This window comes from Apaloderma vittatum, unplaced genomic scaffold (genome assembly GCF_000703405.1).
Source record: "Apaloderma vittatum isolate BGI_N311 unplaced genomic scaffold, ASM70340v1 scaffold3394, whole genome shotgun sequence".
Classification (NCBI taxonomy): Eukaryota; Metazoa; Chordata; class Aves; order Trogoniformes; family Trogonidae; genus Apaloderma; species Apaloderma vittatum.
The window spans coordinates 8,513-31,980 of NW_009714180.1; the positions used below are offsets into that span (position 1 = coordinate 8,513).

The following is a 23,468-nucleotide window of genomic DNA, read 5'->3' on the forward strand; positions in this document are numbered from 1 at the left end:
GGCTCCCTCTTAGTTTTTCTTTGGGGCCCCATTCTCATTCATACTTGCAGCGGTGCAAAGTTGCCATGATGTAGATGAGAATCTGGTCAGCATTACAGTTAAATCTGAGCCAGCATGAGAGTTATCTCCAATTAGCAGAGGCTAAATACCTGATAGAAACTGGAATTCAAAGAGTGAAGCATTGCACTACATCGCTATATTGTATAAGGCAGTCTTGTTTAAATGGAGTCTTACTTGTTCCCCAGATCAGTCTTGTTTAAATGAAGCAGTGGCAAAAAGGAAGTCGGATTATGTTCATTCCTTTTTTGAAGGGTGTAAACAGGTATAGGAATTAATTTCAAGCTTTTTCTTCTCAGTATTGAGCCAGAGAGGAGTCTGCCTGGCCTGAAGCAGTGAATCCGTTTCATTAGCTGAAACAGTCATGTGGAAATCTGAGATTAATGTTTAATACCTACATCTGTGTGTCCCTCATCCTTCCACCTTCTTCAACAAAGTCCATAATCTATCAGGTCCATAATTAGAGTTGTGGCAGCATTTATAAGGTGCTACATCAGAAACTAGAGCAGCACCGTAACTCAAATATGCAGGTAATCCAGTGGAGGAGTTTCAAAGCGCGTCACCTGTAGAGTATGCGGTTACTTGTGAAAGAGGTGGCAAAGCTTTCCTGATGAAAAGAGAGAAGGAAGTCTGTGTAGTTTTGGGGTCGTTTTTTTTTGTTTTGAAGAGGGCAGCAAACTGAACACACATAAAAAGAACAGATAAAGCAGATCTGTATTCTGACAGCAGGATGTGTTTTCTCTTTTTTTTTCCCCCTCTGAGGTGATTCACTGGAACTCACCAAAGAAGCTGCGAGTGAAAAACAAGCACGTGGAGTTTTTCCGCAACCTCTACCTGACATTCCTGGAATATGATGGTAATTTGCTGAGACGGGAACTCTTTGGCTGCCCCAGTGAGGCAGACGTTAACAGTGAAAATGTAAGTGGGATGTCCAGGGCTTTAAATTTAAAGGGTGGTTTATACAAGGCACAGGCTATGTGAGGACTTGGAGAGCGGGTAGTGCGGTGCAGAGGGCCTCAGGAGAATTGAGATCAGTGCTCCGGTTCCAGAAGTGATGCTGGGCAAATCATGTAATGTCTCTGTGCCTCAGTTCCTCGCCTGTAAAACTGCTTTTCCCTTGGGTTTTGTTGTGCTTTTTTTTGTCTACTTTGCCTTTTAAAAATCCTCAGCAAAGGTAGCATCACAAACTGAAAATAAGGATTTAGGTTTTTAATTCCAATATACAATTTTGCAAGTCTCACCCTTAGACCTAAAATTTGCCAAGGGAAGGGCTTGTTTCTTGCTATGTGTTTGTTCAGCATACAGAGATGTCAGTTTTGTCTGTTAGATACTAATGCACAACTAATGAAAAAAGAAATGAAAATATCAAGACTGCTGGATTTAGGTCTATGAGTTTTTACTGTGCTGCAAGCTATAGAATGAGTTAATACTTCAAGGTACACAGAGGCTGTGAGACTGCAGATTTTTCCTGCACTGCCCCTAACCAGCAGCATTTATCTGTATGTGCATAAAATTTGCGGTGAGAACCTTTCAAAGAAGATCCTTCAAAAATGTTGAAATCAAGGATGTTTACATACAGATGTTCTTATGTGTGTATATGCCTTAGCACATGTAACTCCAATGTAAAAAACTTAACTGAGATGTTTATACACAGATGTATATGAATCCTTTGTGTATAGTACAGTCTCTGGAGATTTCTAGACCAACTGTCCGTTTTGGGTACGTAGTATGAAAGGGAATTAAAAGCAACCTGTAACATTTTATCATATCTTCAGGGGAGAAAGAAGTATTTCTAAAATATACAATGTGATATAAAAATCAATAAAGCAAAGCCAGTATCATGTACACATTAGCAGTTAAGAGGTAACTGGCAATCAATAGCATCATTGAGGCTTGTAGCATTTCCATTTAGTCTGTGGATAAAATGACCACAGGAGATGCCATTCCCAGTGTTTTAACTATAGCAATGAGATTGGGTAGATACATTTTAGCCCAAGGAATGGCTTCCCATGTACTTAGTTGACCATCCTACTGTTGTCTGAAAGGAGTGGAGAACGCTGAGAAACTGGAGACAAACTTTAACTGAGAGACACTGAAGCTGGGAGGGCAGGGAGGGAGCAAGCAGTGAGAGCAAAAACACTTAGAGAAAGAAAACCTGCTGCCACAGTGAGAAGCTTTTAGACAATCAAGTGAACTGAATGTGATAAAAGATGATCAGAGACATCAAGACACAATAGAAAGAGTATAGAGGTTAGGACAGGAAAGGGAGAGTAACACATTAATTTAAAAAAAAAAGACAGTGGAACAAAACGCACCCTCATCACATGGTAAGAGTGCAGGTTAAAATTATACTAAATTCACAGTATGTTGTGTTGGTTCGAAGAGTATAAATAAGGTCACAGTCTTGTTGCTGTATTTTCCAGAGTTCTGTAAATCCTTAATAAACAGATTTATTCCCAACAGCAAGTTGCTGGGGAGTAGCGCATGCTGAATGCAAGTTCTTGTGCTGAAAATGGCAGTCCTGAAAGTTTAAAATGGCTCATTTTACTGAGCTTGTATCTAGTTGACAGACACTGGAAATGACTAACTGTTCAAGCCTGTTTCTTATTCAAGACAAGTAGAACGCAATATGGTATATGATATGGCTTGTGTCTGAAAAAGAAATGTAACTCATTCTTCCATTTATAAAAAATAAAAGAAGAAAAAAGAGAGAGATACTGGAAAAGAATGAGCTAGACATACAAAAATACATAAGTCCTAACTTGCCAAGAGACACCACAAAGTTTACAGCCTTCTAACAAAAAAAAATGAGACATAGAAAAAAATCTAGCTTCACACAGCTTAAGAGTAGTCACTTAGGAGAAGACATTGTTTCTTATTAATTACCCTTGATGTAAGCTCCCCTCTAAACTCGACTATGTCCTTTTTATTGTAGAATACAAAAAGCAAGTTTCAGCTTTGAAGTTACAAGACCCTAAGAATAAGATTATCATGAAAACCACTCTTTGTCCCACTCTCTCTGCTGTAGCACACACAGTGTCACAGGTGTCCTATTAAAATACAGTACATTCCCGTGATCTGTTGCAGGGTAATCTTCAGCAGCAGAGCGTCTTGTAAGGTGAGCAAGGAACCACTGTTTGTCATTCCTCCCTGTACAAGAAGTAGGGGGCATGAAGTGGAAATAGCAGGTAGCAGATTTGAAACAAAGATGCGTATTTCACCCACAATGTAATGAAGCTTTGAGCAGGAGGTAATGTTGCTAAAAATATACATATGCTCAAAAGTGACTCTTCATGGAAAGAAAATCAATCGGGAGGTGTTAAGCTTCAGTGCAGAAGGTCCTTGAACCACAAGTTCAGGACTAGAGGAGTGTTCTGACAAAGCATCGCTGTACGCTCACCCTGCTTTTACCCTCCCCGCCAGGCTCGCAGCTGGAGATGGGATGCTGGACTAGATGGACCTTTACTCTGATAAGATGCAGCCATGCAATTCCACTAGGATTCCTAAGCATATACGTTGTATAAAAGGCTGTATTTTCTGTGAGTTCAACTATGTATAAAGTAGGAATTGCTTTTTGATTTATCTTAATACCTATTATTTTTCCTTTCTTCTCTGAGACTAGCAGCTCCAAAACACAATTGGGCTTTATTATGCTAGGCATTGTATATGGGTAAAAGGTGCTCATTCACCTGTGCTTCTCTGCACTGTGGGCTAGCAGAAAAAATGTATCTCTGCTGGTTGTATAAATGGAGAGAACTACTTAAGCACTAACTACACCAAGCCCTACTGTGGAAGAAGCAGTGGCTTGGTGTGAGTCTGTCACTCACAGTCTGGCTGTATCAGAATCTGTCCTTAAGGTCTTGTCCCAGTATGCCAGCCACTGCTTCTCTACAGTTTAATATCTGTAATGATGTTTTATTTAGAATGCAACCTGTAATTAAGGAATCTCATTTGTAATGCAAATATCTGTAAAACGCAAAAAAGAAGCATGGCAGTGGGTACCATTGGGCTGGTTCTGTTACTCCAAGGCCCCTTTACACTTCTCATCAGCACTGAGATGGCCTCAAAATGAATGTAAATTATGTGCCTTCCCTTTTAAGAACTCTTTAGAGTGTCAAAGAGGTGTAAAGGGGCATTAGTTTAAAAGGTAATCAGACAGTACATTTATCTCTCTCACTCTTCCTCTATATGTGTGTGTATATATATCTATGCTTAAACATATATATCTATATGCATGCAGAAGGATTAGTACTTTTTTTTTAATGTTTGCTAAGGAAGTATAATACTACAGACTGAATTTTAAGAGGCCTAAAGGCAGTCTTTGCATCTTATACTGCATAGTCCTGATCTAGTCAGCTGTTGGTGTTCAGCTGCACCAAACAGCACTGTTACCAGGTTGCAAAGCATTACAAATGGGAATAATGGAAAATATTGGAGGCCAAAAAATAGAGACAGGTAATGTTTCTGTTTATGTAAAAATGCTTATTGCATAGGTCTATGTGAACATGCATATTTCGCCATTTCCTTGAAATATTCAAGCTGAAAGACACTGTGTGTGGCAGAGACAGGCTGTGGACAGGAGCCCACCACATGCTCCTTGCCATGGAGCTTTACTGTAAGTCCCCTTTATTCAGTATGTGCTAAAATGAGACTACACAGAGCAGATTCTTCTCTGCAAATTGATATTACAATTACCCCTTTACCTATTGTGCAGAGTCTGGATGGGGAATTCAGAATAGAAACCAAATCTTCCTGTAAACACAACAATTGACTCAAGTGGCCTTTGGAGCATGTCCTTAGTCACTCCATCCTGCTTACTCCATGCTAGTTCGCCCTTCTGACTCCTTTATTCTTTTGATTTGATGCAGAAGAATTTTGGGAAATGCACAAAGGTGAAGCTCACAGTAATGTTGAGCTGGAATATTTACTGTTGGCTTTTAATATTTATGTCCAGTGTTTTATTCCAAAGGACCATCTTTGGTAAGTCGTGGGGAACAGGTGAGGTGCCTGAAGGCTGGAGGAAAGTGAATGTCACTCTACTGTATAAGAAGGGCAGGAAAGACAACTCGGGTAACAACAGACCAGTCAGCCTCACCTCCATCCCTGGAAAGGTGATGGAACATCTTATCCTTGGCACTGTCTCTGGGCATATCAAGGATAAGAGAGTCATTAGGAGCAGTCAGCATGGCTTTGCCAAGGGGAAGTCATGTTTGACCAACCTGATAGCCTTTTATGAAGACATAACCAGGTGGATGGATGGTGGCCATGCAGTGGATGTGGCCTGTCTGGATATCAGCAAGATGTTTGACACCATCTCCCACAGCTAAACTGAGGCAGCGTGGTCTGGATAACCAAGTAGTGAAGTGGGTCACTAATTGGTTGAAGGGAAGAAGTCAGAGAGTTGTAGTCAATGGGGCAGAGTCTAGTTGGAGGCCTGTGTCTAGTGGGGTCCCTCAGGGGTCAGTGTTGGGGCCAGTGCTTTTCAATATATTCATCAATGACCTGGACGAGGGATTAGAGAGCACTGTCCGAAAGTTTGCTGACGACACAAAACTTGGAGGCTGTGCTGCCATTCAGAGAGACCTAGACAGGCTAGAGGGCTGGACGGGGAGAAATCTTATGAAGTTCAACAAGGGCAAGTGTAGAATTTAGCACCTGGGAAAGAATAACCCCATGTGCCAGTATAGGTTGGGGACTGACCGGCTGGAGAGCAGTGTAGGAAAAAGGGACCTGGGGGTTCTGGTGGGCAGCAGGATGGCCATGAGCCAGCAATGTGCCCTCGTGGCCAAGAAGGCCAATGGCATCCTGGGGTGTATTAGAAGGGGAGTAGCTAGTAGGTTGAGAGAGATCCTCCTGCCCCTCTACTCTGCACTGGTGAGGCCACACTGTGAAATAAATCTTGTAAGCCTGATTTTAGCACATACACTCAAAACTTTTAGCATTCTCATAAAACTTCTTTCCTGCAGACAGCTTCTCACCAGGTTCCTTTGCCAAAGCATTAAATCTGAACGTTGAATGGGGTGTCCCCTATTAGTGAAGCTTGTATCCTGATCCAAAGCCCAGAGCAAGATCAGTGGGGAGTTAATCATTGATTTCACTCACTTCAGGAAAAGAACAGTAGATTCCCTTAGGGAAGACTTTCAAAAAACACAAAGAAGTTCTCTACAGGTTTTTATTTTTAGATTTTCAAATAAAGCAATAGACAGAAACAGGGTAAAAAAAAACTAATTCTCCCTTGAAACACTTGCTTAGGTGTATACTTACTCAATTTTTTGTGCAAAACCAGAGGTTCTTAATACTGCTGCATGGCAGCTTGTAATATGCACCAGAAGAGCAGGAGATTCCACAATGTACCACATAGTATAAACTGTACTAATAAATTTAGCAATTTTTTTAATGTCTAAAATCAGCATCCAAAGGGGGCTTCCAAGTCGATATCAAGGTGCTGAACTTACAGTCAGACGGATGCTTTGAGTTCCTTTTGCTCCTGCAGAATTTCAGAATACTGCATCATTTGTAGGACTGTGATTTCAACTTGCTATTTTGTTGTGGCATAGTCTTCCTCTAGTAATAACAGATGGTATATTGCAGTTTTGAGGTGAAATCCTGACTTCCCCAGCTGGGTTGTTTCTATTATTAAAACTGCTATTGTTATTAAATGTTGAGCTGGTAGCCTATCCAGTTAGTTTCCTGAAAGTTGCCCTTATATCACTTTCAATTGCTTATAATATTGCTAGATGGAGGATCACGTGGACTGGGATTTGGTTTTGTCATGCTGGTATGCCTGGTTTTTTTCTTTTTCCCTCATTTTTTTAAAGTGAAACATGTGGAAAAGCTTGGGGACTTTGCCTGCAGCACAAGTTCCAATGACCTTCATGGAAATTCTCCATACCTCAGCGAAGGAACTCACTTTTGGGCCAGGAACATTTTGCCAACCTGTTGAAAATTTAGGCAAATCGTAACGCTGAAAAGTCATTGTCAGTAGAGTTTTCTTTGACTATAAGGAGGTTCAGATCTCTGCAGACTCTTTGTTAGGAGCATGCATGGATGTAGCTGACCAGATTATATACATCCCAGTGATACAGCAGAATGGTGCATGCTGCAAGATTGGATAAAGATTAGCATTTTCTGTAACTGTTTCTTCTGAATACTCCATGCCATGTTCTGACTGGACAGTAAGGCTGAGAGCAGGAAGCAATTTGTTCCCTCTTCTGAGGGACATCCATTGCCCTCACTGATATCCAGACAGTGTGGAGCAGAAAAAATCCAGATTCACATATAAAAGGGATAAAAGCTAGATCAGAAAGCTAGGCAGAAAGGAGAGAGTTAATTGAGACATTGATTGTGGAGAGAGTGTGTTTGGAGAAGGAGGAGGAAAGGACTGACGGGTATAGTTATAGGTATATGTATAGGGATTTGCCAGACTACTTGAATAAGACCGTGGAGCTAGAAACTGGGCTGGGACTTAGCCTGTGGAACTTGCCACACGAGAAGGAACAGGGCTAGGAACCATCTGGGGAAACAAAAGTAAGGAGACAAACCTGCGAAAAAAACGTACTGCAAGGGAGATCTGGGAATAACTCAGCCAAGGTGGTTTGGCCAGGGACCTGTGTAAAGGAGATGCAGAGGACTACCAAGTTCTCACATCTGTAGCTGAGATCAAGAGAAGTTGTACTTCATACAGAACTGTCTAAGGTGTTATGCATGCTGGTTCTTAATCGTGTTGATTATTTGCAGTCAAGATAAGCCATTATTTCACAAGAATATTGGCTGCTTTTTACATGCTGCAGCAAAATCCCTCTTGCTAGGTAGGCTTGCTCTTTGTCCTTAGCACAGTTTCATTTCACAGAAGGCTCAGTTTGACCCATAGCAAATGTACAAAATTCTATGGTGTGAGAGGAAGAAAGGTTTAATTGACGTGTGATTACTTCAGCTTTTATTACTTATCATTGGCGAAGTACTTTATGTAGGTCATCCCAAACAAGACTCTGAACGCTTTTTCCTCCTTACATCATCATCTGCTTTGTTTATGCCATACTATAGGCAACAGTTAATTCACTAGCTTTGAAAGTGCTAAATGTTGCAATCCAGATTGCCTACTGGTGGGAACTGGGGCGGCTACACAGGAGGAAATGAAAGTGCTGCAGTTCATAGCCAGATTATAGTTTCATCCTGGGCTGATGTTAGTTTTGATCTCAGTGGCTGAGTTGATTTTGTGCTGTGAATCTTAACTGCATGTGCCTGGGAAAAGGAAAGATGATCTGAAAGTTAAATTTTCGTCTAAGCTGCACCTGTGATGACGGCATGATAGTGAGTGACTTAAGCCTAGTGTCTTCTCACCTCACCTTAAACATTTGATGAGAGAAGCCCACATAAGGGTTTATATCCCCTTCCCCAAGATCTAAATAGCCTCTAGACACAAAACATCGTTTGCTGATTTTTTAAAAAAATACTGTTAATCCCTAAGAAAATACTTCTGATCCTGGATTTTGGATTGATCTCATCTGAGATGAAATCCTGTAGATTTTGGTAGGAAGTAAATTGCTTCTGTGACATTGCAGTTAAAAAGCCAAAGCCAATCACAAATTTGCTTACCTTAGGAACAGCCCCAGGATGGGAGATTTATGAGCAGGCTAACCAGTTTGCTGGTGAAAGGTGTAAGTTGTGTGCCATGTATCATATGGGTCTACCATCTATCACATGAATAGAAAACAGCACCTCATCTCATACAAATGCATTAGGCAGACAAGCAGATCTGGTAAATCATGAGGATTTATGGTAGAGTTGAATACTTTCTGGCCTGCCTGCACCTCTCTGGCCAGCCTAGCTTCGAAGATTACATTTCCTGAGATGAAGTCTGATCACCTGCCACAGCTGGTTGCCTGGGGAAGTAACTTAGCATTTATTTTTTTTTATGTATTTCTCTGTTTTGACATTATGCATATCATGCTGCCATTTTTATTTCTGAATCAAGTAACACCATGATGCTAGTGAAAGCACTTGTTTCCCACTGCAGTATTTCCTCAGAGAACATCTACCACAAGCATTCTGAAAAGAATACATTTTTCAACTGTGAGAGTGTTTCCTAGAGGTGACATCTCCCACATGCTCAGTGGCAAGTAGCCTTGGCACTGAAAATCGTATAGAAATGGTGAATCTTATGCTAAGCTTGCTTATGAGAATACATACTGTCACTCTTTGGGAACTCTTTGCTATATTAAGCATATTGTTTTTAATGGAGGGGTGTATAATGGGATGTTGTCTTTTTATCAGATCCAGCTGATACTAAGGTCCTTACTTTAATGGTGCACTGTGTTTAAGTAAGCATCTGTTTGCATAGATCTGTCAGCATTCCCATTATAAACCCATCTTTTCAAGATGATATAATGTGGGAGCAAGCCTTAAACCAAGCTGTAAGTTCTTTGTCTGTAAGTAATGGATCCACATAATATACACGCAGTAGATAAGACTGTATTGTTGGAGAAATTTTGCATGATCATATAACTGAAAAAATAGTAAGAGGTAACTCAGAAAAAATATTTTAAGGATATATATGTCTGTCTTAGACAATTTCCTATCTTTTGAACGTCATTTCTAACATACTTCATTTTAAATATGTGTGTAAAAAATGCCATGTGGCTATATGCAATATGTATTTATAGGATGTATATGTCTCTTTATAGTAAAGAGAAAGCGGCTTTTATATGTGTATGGGATACTGGGGCATGGGTACCTGAATGTATGTATGAATGAGAGGAACGAAGAAAGTGAGAGAGGGAGATCCTAAACTGCATAAACCTATGCAGCACTCAGCTTTTGGTCCTGATAATTTGTCCACATCACACCATTAGCCTCAGTAAGATGGTTTGTGAGCTTATGGATTTTGCTTGACTAAATGCAGAGTGCATGTCCAGCATTGCTTCCAGTAGCAGAGGAGTTTTCATATGGATAATCACACGCTATTGAATTCCAGTTGTGGTTGCTTCACCATTGCAGGATAGGCCCATCCTTAATACAGACTACTTGCAAATTGGATTTAATTCAAATATTGTTTGAATGTGATTTGGAAACTATAGGCTCAGCTGAAAGATGATTTGTGAAGCAGAATGAATGAAACTCCACAAATACGTTAAAGAACTCCTGATTTCTATTCCACCAAAAGGGATCTGGACTTCAATAGAAGTTTTGCCTGAGTAAAGATTTGTCGAGATTTGGACTCTCGTCTTTCTAAAAACAGTCTCTCTTGAGGGATGTTTTAAGATCTGTGCAGAACAATAGCACAGAAGAATGAGAGCCTGATCCAAAACTCATTGAAATCAAAGGAGTTATTTCCATTATTCAGCAGAAGATTATAGAGTGATGTACAGCAAAATATCAGGAATTATTCTATCAGCCTTCACAGGAAAACATACAACTGTAAGCATTATTGTTAATGGCAACCATTGTGCTTATATGTCCAAGAACAACAGCTTTTCTTCTCAATGCAGTATTAGAACAAGAAATACCTACATTTTCCATCTTTTTTATTGAAGATGGTGAAACTATTACTTTAAATCTTTTTGAACAGGACAAGCAGGACAAAAAGAAGGTATTTTTAGATCTAAATTAATGTCTATAATTTAATAATGTTATATTAAACAGTTCTGAAGTGCACTTTGTTTTTTATCAAAACTTGCAAAATTCCTATAAAATTAGTATATTTCTTATGCATTGATAAATATGCAATCATATTTTTCTTCTAGGCTGAAATAAGAAATACAATATAATAATGGTACCTTTATTAATAGCCTACATTTTAGAGCAATGCAAACAGAACTCTATTTGACGTATTAAGACCATATATAATTTTCTTCCTCATAATATTTTATAGTGCATTTTACAGTAGGCATGACTGATTTTTCCTTTTTACGTGAAAGCATTTTAAATAATCTAGCCAGATGTTTGTCTTTAAAATAATATAGTTCAGAAATGGAGTAGGTCAGCAGCATAGACATTTGGTCAGTTTTTCTCTTCCTTCTTTCTACAGAGCTAAACTTTTTTTCTCTTAAAGCTACATGTCTAAGTGACTCAGGAATGGATTGCTTTGAGATGCCCATTTTGACTTTGAAAGGGCTTTGTTTCCAAGGGAGCCAAAAAAATACCTGTTCTCTGCTATTCTGCCATTTTCTGAATTTCTCAAACTAGGCATCGAGAAGCATAAATCCCATTAAAAGTAAAGGCTTAATTCTGGCACTTCTCCAGTTGAAAGAGTTTGAGTTTTTTTTCAAAAATGAACTGCTGCAGATATAGAAATCTCAAGAGATGGAGTAATGATCAGCTGAAGATGTTACTTTTCCAGCTGTTCATCCCAACTGCTAGCAGCAGTTACTGTTCTCCAACAGAGGCAGCAGATCAGGAATTGCTCAGTCCAGCACGTACAAGCTTAATCTGCTGCTGAGTCCTGTTTACTGGAGCTCTTATGTCTACAAGTAGTTCATAAGACTGCTTCTAGTAAGGAATGACATTATGCATCACATCAGAGCATTAACTTTGAAACTTGGCGATTATTAAACTTGTGATTGTTCACTGGCTAATCTGGGTGTCAAAAGTATGTAATATAGAAAATATAAACAATATATGGACCATAATACAATGATCTGTCTGCCATATCAATTTACTTACGAGTGCTTTCTTCTAATCTCTTGTCCAGTGGCTTGCAGGAGCAAGACTTGGGAAAATGCTGCTGCTCTCTATGTTCCACTTCCACTCCCCATTGCATCATGCTGCACTTTCCCAACCTCTTCATTCTCTCTGATTTGCTAAAATACTTAGAAAGAAATTATCTTTATATCCACTTTTTCCTTACAGCTTCAGAAACAGCTGTCTGAGCTGGATGAGGATGACTTATGCTACGAATTTCGTCGAGAGCGTTTCACTGTCCATCGCACTCATTTGTATTTTCTACATTACGAGTACGAACCTGCTTCAGACAACACTGATGTGACACTGGTGGCTCAACTTTCCATGGACAGGTGGGGAAAACCTCTTATTCATCTGGAAGCATGAGACAATGGATATTTTCTTACAGAGAAACACAACTATGTAGTGCTTTAGGGAGAGAAAAAAAAAATCACTTTCTTAGAAAACTAGATGTCACAGTGTGAGACTTTCCTTGAGTTAGGAGCAGCACACCTAAACACCCCACAAACGTCCGGACTTCAGCTCTGCAGTGCACACGTGAGCGTGGGTAAAGTTCGTGAGAGGCTGAATACTGGAACTGCAGGGGTTGTTACTTGTCAGAATTGTCAGGCATTACTCATTCATGGCGTTGGCAGCAACAGTGAAAAAACACGAGATGTTTGTAATAGACATAGGCAAGCAGCTGGCCAAATTTTTGCCCCAGTATTTTTTCGTTAGGCAGCATTAGTTTTGCTCTCATTGGCATTTTTCTTGCAGAAAATTTCCTATAGTGAGAAAACATTTTAGTTTCAAATTGGGGGTGAAAATAAAAATTTTTTTTTTTAATGTGCTAGTGTGAAATTAAAAGTCTCCTCTTTAGAGGAGTCAATTTTATACAAATGTTGATTTTCAAAATAACATTTCTATTTTAACGCTTTTCAACTTCCTTTTCTGATGCAAAGTGGAATTTAGCTGGTATTTTCCCTTTGGAAAAAAAATCTGTTTTGTGACAAATTCCACCTGCACCCTTCTGATTCTCATCATTACAATTAATTGACATTTTTTGGCTCTGTAAGTGCAGCCTGGACCAGCCAGCTTTGTGAAGTTTTGAATTGTCACTCTCCTTTTTCTACTGCTTCTCAGGTCAAATCTAGTCCAAACTTTGTAGTTAGTGCTATCAGAGCAGATTATACAACAGGTAAGAACCTGAATATTAGCCAGAAGCTGATATTTCATTTAGTGTAGCATGTACAGAATACAACATGACCCATGAGTACCACCACTGCTACAGCAGTAGAAGGTCAGCAGTATTACAAGAGGGTCAGAGGAATTCAGATCAATAAAATATTTTCAGCCTGTTTTAAAAATAAACACAAACAAATGAGAACTGTTCTGTTTTACCAGTGTCTCGGCACTATCCTGCACATTGTCTTATGATTTGCTGTGCACATCAGTGTCTGCTCTATTGATTTTTAGTTGAGGAAACATTTCTTAAGTGTTCACAAACCTTTGAGTAAAAAACTAAAAAATAGATTATGCCAAACCCTGATCGAGTGCCACAGTAAATTAGTAAAGCTTGTGTGTGCACATGGTATGTTTTCCCCCCAGAATTTAATTCAAAAGAATGAGCTGGGGCTCAGTGCTGCTTCACTGGCACTGATGCAAAGTCTGAGCATCTGTTTCCCTTTCTGGATCCTCACTGGGGCACATGTTTTTATTGATAGACAGAACCACACATTTTTATTCAGGAAGAACAGCCCTCCTGATACTGTGCAGGAAAAATCTTCCCTACTTTGTTGGTGTGTTGGTATAAATTATTGATTTGAGTTTGAAATACTTTCTTTCAGCTAAAATCAATAAATAATACCATACCAAAGAAGTGTTTAGCTGCTTTGTTTTCTTCTACATCTTTCAGTTACTGCCTGATTTTTTTTGTAACTTCTGTAAACCACTTCTATTAAACTCCTCCAGCGTAGATGCAGACATATAAGAGTAGTGTCTCAGATGTAAGGTGACATAAACATTCTGCTACACGCTACATTCCCGCATCGTTCTTTCAGATGATCATCTGAGATGAGTAAAGGCAAAAAAATCAACTTCCAGTGTCTCCAATTATAGTCCTTTTGGAGATGAAACTGTCATGACTATCGTCATAGGCTTATGTTTGCCTGTGCTATAGGCTTAGGAATGGAAGAGAGCTGATATTAATGTCTTTAGATAGAAGCTTTGATACATCCATTCAATGGTGTTCGTTATTGGTTAATTGTCACCTTTTATACCGATGTGACAGTACCTTGGTGGACAAGCAATGGGTGCATTGCTGTGTGTTTTGGCTAGGCAGCCTTTTTAAAGAGTAGGGTTCCAAAATTAGAGTGGGAGTTACAAAAATGTGAGATCGGGATGTGGAAAACAAAAGGCATGATTAGCATTACACTGCTTGAAGTCTGGGTGAGAATTAGATGTAAATTGGTTGAATATTCTTAAGAAGAAAAGTGAAAACAAAAAATCTCACAGAACAATTGAATTCTAGCAAAATTCACTTGACAGAAACAGACCGTTAAAAAATTTACCAACTAAATGATGACCTCATTATTACACAGTACAGCAGTACATTTGTTTTCTCTAGAGCCCTTATGAAAATGCATTCCTCAAGACTGCTAACAAAACCAAAATAACTTGTTGTGCTTAGAAGCTCATAGTTCTATATTTTATGGTCAAAGGAGACTATTGTAACAACCTACAGAGAGCAGGATATGGAGCATCACTCCCTGTATCAAACTTGTGGAAGTGGAGCCTGTCAATGAGAGCGATGCAGCAAAATGGAGTATTCTGAAGGGCACTAAACTGTCCAGCTGGAAATTTATACCAGCAAAACCCAATTCCTACTGAACTACCATGGAAAGCTTTGCAGGCATTATAAGGTGTGCTGTTTAAATAAGTTATATATACCATTTGTCCACTGTGTGGAGTCCTTGAAAGGCATTTTTCTGCATTTCTTGCTAAGTGAGTATTCCATTTTTAAAAGGCTGCCCTAAATCTGAGTGCTGATGAACTGGAGACTCCTGATTAATAGGTTTCCACTATGTTGGGGGAAAAAAAAAAGAAGAAAAAGGCATATTTCTCTGTTTATTATTTGTACAATCAAAAGCCTAAAGCCTTCACATACTTTTTAGATCTTTTATTGATTTGTGTTTCTAATTCGACTGTATGTTTCAGCCTGATAATAACCTTTGTTTCAATAACAGATAAAAAGAAAATAATGTAGCAGGTGTAGACTGGTAAAGGTAATATCTCGTATCTAAGAAAAAATTATTATATCATTATGGATGTCATCACAATCATTCAGAAATGCAGGGAAAAGCTATTAATGTTAAATCAGAATATGTGTTTGCTGGTATGAGTATATAATTTCTTTCTGCTGTAAAGCTTAGTGAGATAGGAGAAGGGGGAAGTTGTTTTCTCTGATTATGATGATGCAAAAAAACTTTTCTTGTGTTCTGATAAATATTAATAAGAAAAATCTAGTAATTTGGATTTGGAAGGGAGAGAAGATAATACTGCATAGTCTACTCTTGCTAATTTTTAATAGAATATCTGACTAGGCTGCAGAGGTTTATTTCCTTTTGTATTAACTCAAGAGCCTTTGTAATCACTTCTTGCTGTATTTTTGGGTGGCATATCTTAATCTCTAGGCAGTTCACTAAAAATTGCCCAAAGTGCTTAAATGGTTTGGACCAGGCTGAGTTTGATTTATGTTTGTGTATGAGATAGATCTTCTGTTGTCATTTTCATCAATAGTATTGTAAATGCTTGAAGTTTTAAAAAATAAATATTGATATAGCCAGTTTTAAAAATTATTTAATGAAATTTGAAATACTGCTAAAACATACACAAGTGAGTACTTGAAATTATGGTTTTGTCTGAAATGTTCTTTTGATATTCCACAGCAATGCCACGTCTCTCCCTTCTTCTCTCCTTACTCCCTACGCATAGTAAATCCATTTCTATCGGCGCGTCATCCTTTTGCCCTTTCCCTGACAGTGAGCTTTATTCTAGTCAATGCAAATGTTTGTATAAGCCAGTATTTCCTTGACCTATCACTTTTAAGTGATAAGATCTGACTAACTGCCTTGGAAAAATTTGGGGAAGGTTTTCTTAAACGGGAGGTAAAATGGTCTGTGGGTCTGTGCACTTTTCTCCTCCACAAGTTGAAGAGCACTGTAGTATGTTAGTGTGTGAGGACAGCTTGGCCTGAAGTGTGAATTGAGCACTAAACACCATTTAAATCACGAGACCCCTATCCTGCAAGTAGATCCACATGGACAGATCCCTGCATCTGCTCAAAGCTCCCATCAGATGAAGTCCCGCCATCCACGTGGGGTTTCCTGCAGCATCAGTGCCATAGGCAGAAAGGATGGTGTTGATTTTACCTGGTGGTAGGTATCAGAGTTGTGGATGTGTGTGTCTGAGCTAGAGCTGTCTTGGGCTCCCTTGTATTTAGCAGAGAGAAGTAGGAATATCTAGGGCGCAGTCCATCTGTCCAGAAGCAGACATCAACTCACACGAGATAAGTTGTGCTGTAGAAATACTTATTGCTTTCCACAGCTTATGAAGTGACCTGTCTGTCTCACTTAGAGACAGGTATCTGCATTTGATCAGACGGACCTGGATAAAACGTCCCAGAGAGAGAGGCAGCCTTTTCTTATTCTCACCCTTCCTCTTTCAGGCTCCAGATGCTTGAAGCCATCTGCAAACACTGGGAAGGTCCAATCAGCCTGGCACTTTATCTTTCTGATGCAGAAGCCCAGCAATTTCTGCGCTATGCCCAGGGATCGGAAGTGCTTATGAGCCGCCACAATGTTGGCTACCACATCGTGTACAAGGAGGGCCAGTTCTATCCTGTGAATCTGCTAAGGAATGTGGCCATGAAGCATATCAGCACACCCTACATGTTTCTGTCCGACATTGACTTCTTGCCCATGTATGGACTCTACGAGTACCTCAGGTAAATGGACAGTGGAGGGATTCCCACTGTCGCCCTCGTTTTCAGCCCCTCCACACTCTACCCTTCTCATGTAACCCCAAAACAACAAGGCAGCTTACAGATGTTTGAGTTGTGACAATGCCCAGCAAGGCACAAGAATTTTTAGTGTAGAGGAAGGGGCCATAACCGGGAGTAAAGCAATATGGTTCTGAAAGAAAAAACTCAGGTCTCAATGTCAGCCCTTCAGCCATCAGAATAATTCCCACAGAGCAGCAGAAGAATCAGTTTGAAAATTGAACTGGAGTAAGTATTACTAAATGTATGAGAGTATCCCACATTAGCAGAGATATGAACCGGATGATTTTGCTAAACATCCCTAGTTCTTAATTTCAGTGACAGAAAAACATGCAAAGCATTACCGAACTTGTCCCAGTGTCACGCTCTTAATCCAGTACTGTATCTTGAAAAGAGAATGATAGTTTAACCAGCTCAAAAACACAACTGCGATGCCAGCACGTGTGAAGGCAAAATAATTAGCGTAAGGAAACTGGGAAGAGTAGTCTCAGTGTGTATTGTGTCATAATGAATGTGAGCAGGTTCAGCTGAGCAAACTACAGACCTGTGATCTATTAACTGAGCTGGTTTTTAATAAAGACCTTTTTCCCCTGCAGAGACTGGTCATCTGAGGCCAAAGGATAGAGCAAGGAGGACACCCTGTGGCCAGACAGCAAGATTTCAAGTCCTTACTTAGTCCTGACCAGTTTTGTTTTTCATCTCAGTTCTAATTTCATAAAAGTTGATCAAAGTCTTCCAGCGAGGGTCTGTTCGTAAATGATCCCTTTCAGTCGATAGGCCTAGGGTTTTGGAGTCTAAAGGGGAATATACTTTCTGGTATCGTAAACTTATGGAGGAATTCCTTTATTTCAGGCTTAGCAACTCAGTAAGTGTCTTCTCACTTCTCCCTCAAGTGGAGAATTAATTGCTTTTTTCAATTTCTGCATCCATGTACAGGGCCAAACTCACCGTTCAGAGGGCTGGAGCACTCTCCTGTGAAGAAAGGCCAAGAGAGTTGGAGTTGTTCAGCTTGCAGACAGCAAGATTTCAAGTCCTTACTTAGTCCTGACCAGTTTTGTTTTTCATCTCAGTTCTAATTTCATAAAAGTTGATCAAAGTCTTCCAGCGAGGGTCTGTTCGTAAATGATCCCTTTCAGTCGATAGGCCTAGGGTTTTGGAGTCTAAAGGCCAAGAGAGTTGGAGTTGTTCAGCTTGCATCTTGTTATGGCCTTTCAATACTTAAAGGGAGCTTGTAAGAAAGATGAGGACAAGTTTTTTAGCAAGGCCTGTTGCAAGAGGACAAAGGGTAACAGTTTTAAACTAAAAGAGGGTAGATTTAATCACCGTTCAGAGGGCTGGAGCACTCTCCTGTGAAGAAAGGCCAAGAGAGTTGGAGTTGTTCAGCTTGCATCTTGTTATGGCCTTTCAATACTTAAAGGGAGCTTGTAAGAAAGATGAGGACAAGTTTTTTAGCAAGGCCTGTTGCAAGAGGACAAAGGGTAACAGTTTTAAACTAAAAGAGGGTAGATTTAAACTAGATATAAGGAAGAAACACTGGCACAGGTTGCCCACAGAGGTGGTAGACGCCCTGTCCCTGGAAGCATTCAAGGTCACGGTGGACGTTGGACGGGGCTCTGAGCAACCTGATCTAGTCAAAGATGTCCCAGCTCACTGCAGGGGGTGGGACTAGATGAGCTTTAAACCTGAACTGTTCTGTGATTCTATGTCTTTTAAGGCAGTGGATTTCAATAATATCATTGACGTTTTATCACACTACACCAGCTTGTTTCCTACTTATTTTTAGGGATATTTCTTTTTTGACTTTTGCTATACAGATTCCAAAATAATTCTTTCCCTTGCACACATTAGCTGACTCAAGATACCTGTCGGGACAGATGTTGTTAACTTCTCTGTTCTTTTGTGTTAGTGTTGCATCCTGTTACATTTCTTCGGAGCGATGCTGGACACAGTAAGGATAGCAGCTGTTGACACTGGCATGTAGTACTGAAAAAGCAATTTGTCCCTCCATGCTGCTTCACCGTGCACTGGTGGGAGCCAGCACTGAAAGGAGGAAGACAGAATGATATGTCACAGTATACTTGAGATACTACAACCATAGAAATAATTCTCTTTTGATGATAATGTATTATATAATTAAATGCACAGTAAGGCCACCCATTGGTGCTATTTAAAAAAAACAAAAACCAAAACCCAACAGATTCACTGAAAGCTGTTGTATCCGAGTCCTTGTATTACTCTACCAGCCTTTTGTGAGGTCCATACCACCTTAACTGACTAATTCGCTGTTGCCTGGGAATGTTGAAATAGCTAATCTGCTACTACTAGCTCTTTAAAAAGGGATTGGATTTTGTGTGTGTGTGTGTGTGTGTGGACTAGAAGCTTTTGTTGCTTTTTCAAATAATGATTTTTCTGAGCAAAATAGCAAGGAGGTGCAATGAGATTATTTTAAATATGGATACCCTGTATCTTTCTGCATTGAATGTTACTACCACCTCTGCAAGTAGCTGATTAGTGCTATCTGTCTCAATGGCAGTGATTGTTAGAGACACGTACACACATTTTCATCTTCATTTCCTTAGACAGAACAGCAAACAGAAATAGTGAGGTTGCTTTGTAGAGGATGAGCCTGACAAGTCCCTCTCACTGCGAGTTTACTGATTTACATATATTGTATATTGTGTCTCTACAGACAATATATTTTCAGAAAGAAAGGAATTTTGAAAAACATTTTCAACACATTTTGAAGTTGCTGTATGTAAAAGGTTATAGGCAGTTTTGAAGGAAGAGCTGATGGTTCCCTGTCCCTCTATGTGTCTGTTGCTAGCACTTAGATTTGTGCTAATTGAGCTTTTTCACAGCTGCTAAGTAAAACCATTTCAATGCTTTTAATCTCCCGTAAAGCTCTTTTTTGTCCTACCTTACTCTTCTCTGAGGTGCATAAGGAAAGAAAGATACCATTTAAAGATTTCCTGTTTACGGAACTCAGACACTTTCATGGTCAATGCTGAGTGGAAGTTTTTTGTCACCTTCCCTCAATAGTTACTGAGGTCATCTTGTCATTGCCCCAGAGTTAAAGGCTCTTTCAGGTTCCTTCAGGTAAGGTGTGTGGGTCATCCCAGAATTTCTAACATAAAATAATTAGACAGGGCTGCTTATCTACAGTTGTCATAGCTAGCATTAAAGTTCTTTCCTGACACATTTGTGTAAAATATACCCTTCACTTCCAGTGACACACTTAGCATGGGTTGGGACCTGGCATCCAATCTCTATCTGCAGGCTTTATACCCTTCCCCTGCAGCATGAGTTGTGAAATATTTCTGGTTGTTCTTCAGCATCTCAGCAAGAGACACACTCTGTGCTGTGCCCTTTGTGGTTTTTTTGTGGGATGTCTAGGCTGTGCATTCATTGCTTTTGCAGAGAGAAGGAACATTCTAATGAATTTAACAGTGGACTGACAGCTCTTCATTTCTTACCACAAACTCTGTGACTGCTGTATTCGCTGATCTCGAAGTAACCACTTACTGAGTCCTGATAGTGGAAGCTAATTTGAATTAATGGACTCTGTTTGTTTGTTTGTTTTCTGAATTCACTGCTCTAGGATTAGATTGCTAAACTTTTTGTGACTGAGCTTCTCCAGAAATGGGAATGATATTACTCTCTGCTCCCATGAGGATGAGAATTCTATGTTAATTTTTGGAAAGGACTATGGAAATGAAAAAATTTATATCAATGTGCTGGAGTTCATTTAACATGTGAGGAGACTCTTGTGGTTTAAGATCTGTTTCTTACAAACCTTGCAAAAAAATAAGGTTGATTAGTAGATTTAGAAATTTAACCCAACCTTCACTGTGTCAGAATGACATACATCAGGTCTGAACACAAAGATGCCTGGGAAACGGTTTCCTGGACAACACTAGCAAAGAGAAAGCTATTAACAAAATCATATATCCTTATATTGGGGTTTGGGAAAGAAGGACAGATAAAGGAAGAGGGATACTGAATCGATGTTATTTAATCCCAAAAACCACCACTCATAAGGATAGTGCAGGAATTAAACAGTTTACTCAGTGCTAGTTTGCAGAATAACCAGATATGTTCCCTACATTATATTCCACATATCCTGCAACACCAACGGTGAAAATTTTCCTATTCCAAGTACCACAAAACCAGTCAACCAGCAAATGGCACTTCCACTCAAAATAGGACAAAAAGTCACCCCACGGAAAAGGAAGAAGAGATTTGCTTCCAATAGGAAGAGTTTAGATTTTCAGTTGATTGTCCAAGGACCAGACTGCCAGCCAAGTTAGCAGAAGAAAACGTAAAGTTTTTTTTTCTCTACCAAGTCCTCCCTGCTATTATCACAGTTTATGTGGCCTCTGTTGTGCTTTGGCACTCCGGTTCAACACCTGGATCTCAGCACCGATTCCTTCTTCCCCTTACATTAGTCCTTTGTGTCATCTAGTCCACATCAAAGGCAGGCTGTTCTACTCGCAGGTCAGTGCTGCAGGACCACTTGACTGAGCATATCTCAACTCCCAGCTCAGTTTTGGTGAACCTCTCCATTTTGACTTTTCCAACGTGCACCTCATATTCTCACATATGTCTTGGAAATATTTCTCCACAGATTGTCCCACTATTTTGTTTCACTCTTGAAGTACCTCCACCAGTTTTCTGTGTTTGACTGTATCCACTACAAGCATCTTGTTTTCAGACCTCTGCTTCTCTCCACTTAACTAACTTTTCGTGTTGACCTTTGCCAGTGCAAGTGATTTCAGCCTCTTGTATCATTTTGTTCCCTCTTTTTAGGGAACATTTTCTTCATGAATCTAGTCATCTGTTCTTTCCAACAGTTCTGCCTTTGACACCAATGTTAGATTTACAGATGACATGAGCAGGGAGTGTGCAGAAAAGATTACTGATATCCACATCACTTTTGTGCTTGTGTCCTGTATCTTAAAAAATGAGTCACGTTCCACACTAGTCCACACTGTCGCTGTGTCTGACAGTCTCTGATACTACCTTTGCTTGATACCTGTACCTACTTCAGCTTTGTTCAGCTTCTGACTGTGAACTCTTGGGGGTACGATTGTGTCCTACACTTTGACAGCGCCAGGCACAGCAAAGCCTTGATTTTTACCTGGGACTTTTGAGCTCTCCATCAAAGAAAGAGATAATAACAGTTATAAATGGAAGCTGCTGTTTCCTTGCAGAGCCCAAAGGGTGAGCATCACTGCAGCTGTTACCTGCCTCTTCCTAGAACTGAATCCCCAAAGCTGTACCTCTCAAGGCTGATAGATTGCACAGAGTCCAGGAAGCCTGAGGTGCTGGAAGAAAAAATGTATTAGTGTCCCCTCCTCTCAGAGAAGCTGTGGAGAGGAAGAAACATTAAGAGCGTCATAAAGATTCAATGCTGGCACTGCTCAGTGATTTTGGGAGGTCATTTACATGCAGATATCTTGGCCATTAGTGACGATGTGGGAGAAGATAGTGAAGAAAATACGACAAATGATAATAAGATGCTGTTTGTGAAAAGTTCACTGAAATGTGGCAGAGGTTCTTCAAACAATGCAAATTTTGCAGTAAGGTGCTGATAAGATTTCTTTTTATAGAATAGGCCTATAGCGTAAGTTCTCTAAAATTCAGATTTTATTAAATAGCCTTGTTCTTTTTCTCTGATGGCAATGTAAATGAATTCTGGGTATTCTGGGCCTAGAAAAGTGGTTTGTTTGGTTCTTCTGTTATTATGACAGTGATCCAAATTCCTTCATCTTATAAGGCTGTAGAGAGTTTGCTGCTTGTCAACATTGTCCTTGATTGCTTGTTGCAGTAACATAAAAGTCAGAACAGTGAATCCTGTTAAGGAGAATGGCTTTGACAGGGAGAGAGAGGCATATTTCTCATATGAAGATAATGAAAGGAAACCTGAGACAGAGTTATTTCTAATGACAAGCATAGTAAGACTCAATTTGGGGGTGGAAAATAACTTCTTTTTCTTTTTCTTTGGTTTTTATTTTGTTAGGAAAGAATAGAGCAAATACATCTGGCGAGGAGGGTGTAAGGTTGCTAAGCTGTTCCCCTCCTCCGGCAGTCATCCTAAGGCCTCTGTCTGGAGAAGGGCTTTACAGTGCAAAATGCAATATGTGCACACATGCACACACTCACACACCGAAACTGTCTGCACTGAACAACTTGTAGTGAAAGAAGGGAAAAAGCGAGGTGTCTTGGTGCATCCAGTGAACAGCTCTTCTCTGCACGGGATGGCCTCTTTGTCCTCTGTCCAGAGCCAGTCACACAGGAGCTCTGATATCTGGGCACTACCGTGCATGATTAACAATACTCAAAAAAAAATACTGCTAACGTATAATTTTGCTGATTAGCACCATGCCCTGTTGCAGTAGATATATGCCTTGTCTTGAACAAAGACCAACCATAATGGCAACAGGGTTCTTGAGAGCAAACATCTGGTCCGTAGCAGTGTTAAGGTAACACTCATGTTGCAGGGGCACAGAGCTCTAAAGCAGAGGTAAAAAGCACAGAGAATAGCTGGGCTGAGGTGTAACTAAACTTCCCAGCTCCTCATCTTGTGAAGTCCCACCGAGTCCTGGATAAATCCCATTTTTTTAGAACTGCCGTTGACTGGACAGCTCTTGGCAATAAATGTAGTAACATTCAGCTATGTTTCCCTTAAAGGGGG

General features: G+C 39.9%; 1 protein-coding gene across 1 annotated transcript in view; it reads left to right on the forward strand.

Annotated features, from left to right (window-relative positions):
- Positions 1 to 245: 245 nt before the first annotated feature.
- The window catches only part of LOC104273327 (glycosyltransferase-like protein LARGE1), a gene marked incomplete at its 5' end in the record, with an annotated part of 33,879 nt that continues 10,656 nt past the window's right edge, over positions 246 to 23,468 (forward strand). The window contains 4 exons of the mRNA XM_009868635.1: positions 246 to 322; positions 820 to 975; positions 11,905 to 12,068; positions 16,442 to 16,720. Coding sequence (XP_009866937.1) covers positions 246 to 322; positions 820 to 975; positions 11,905 to 12,068; positions 16,442 to 16,720 — 676 coding nt within the window. The remainder of the gene's footprint in view (positions 323 to 819; positions 976 to 11,904; positions 12,069 to 16,441; positions 16,721 to 23,468) is intronic.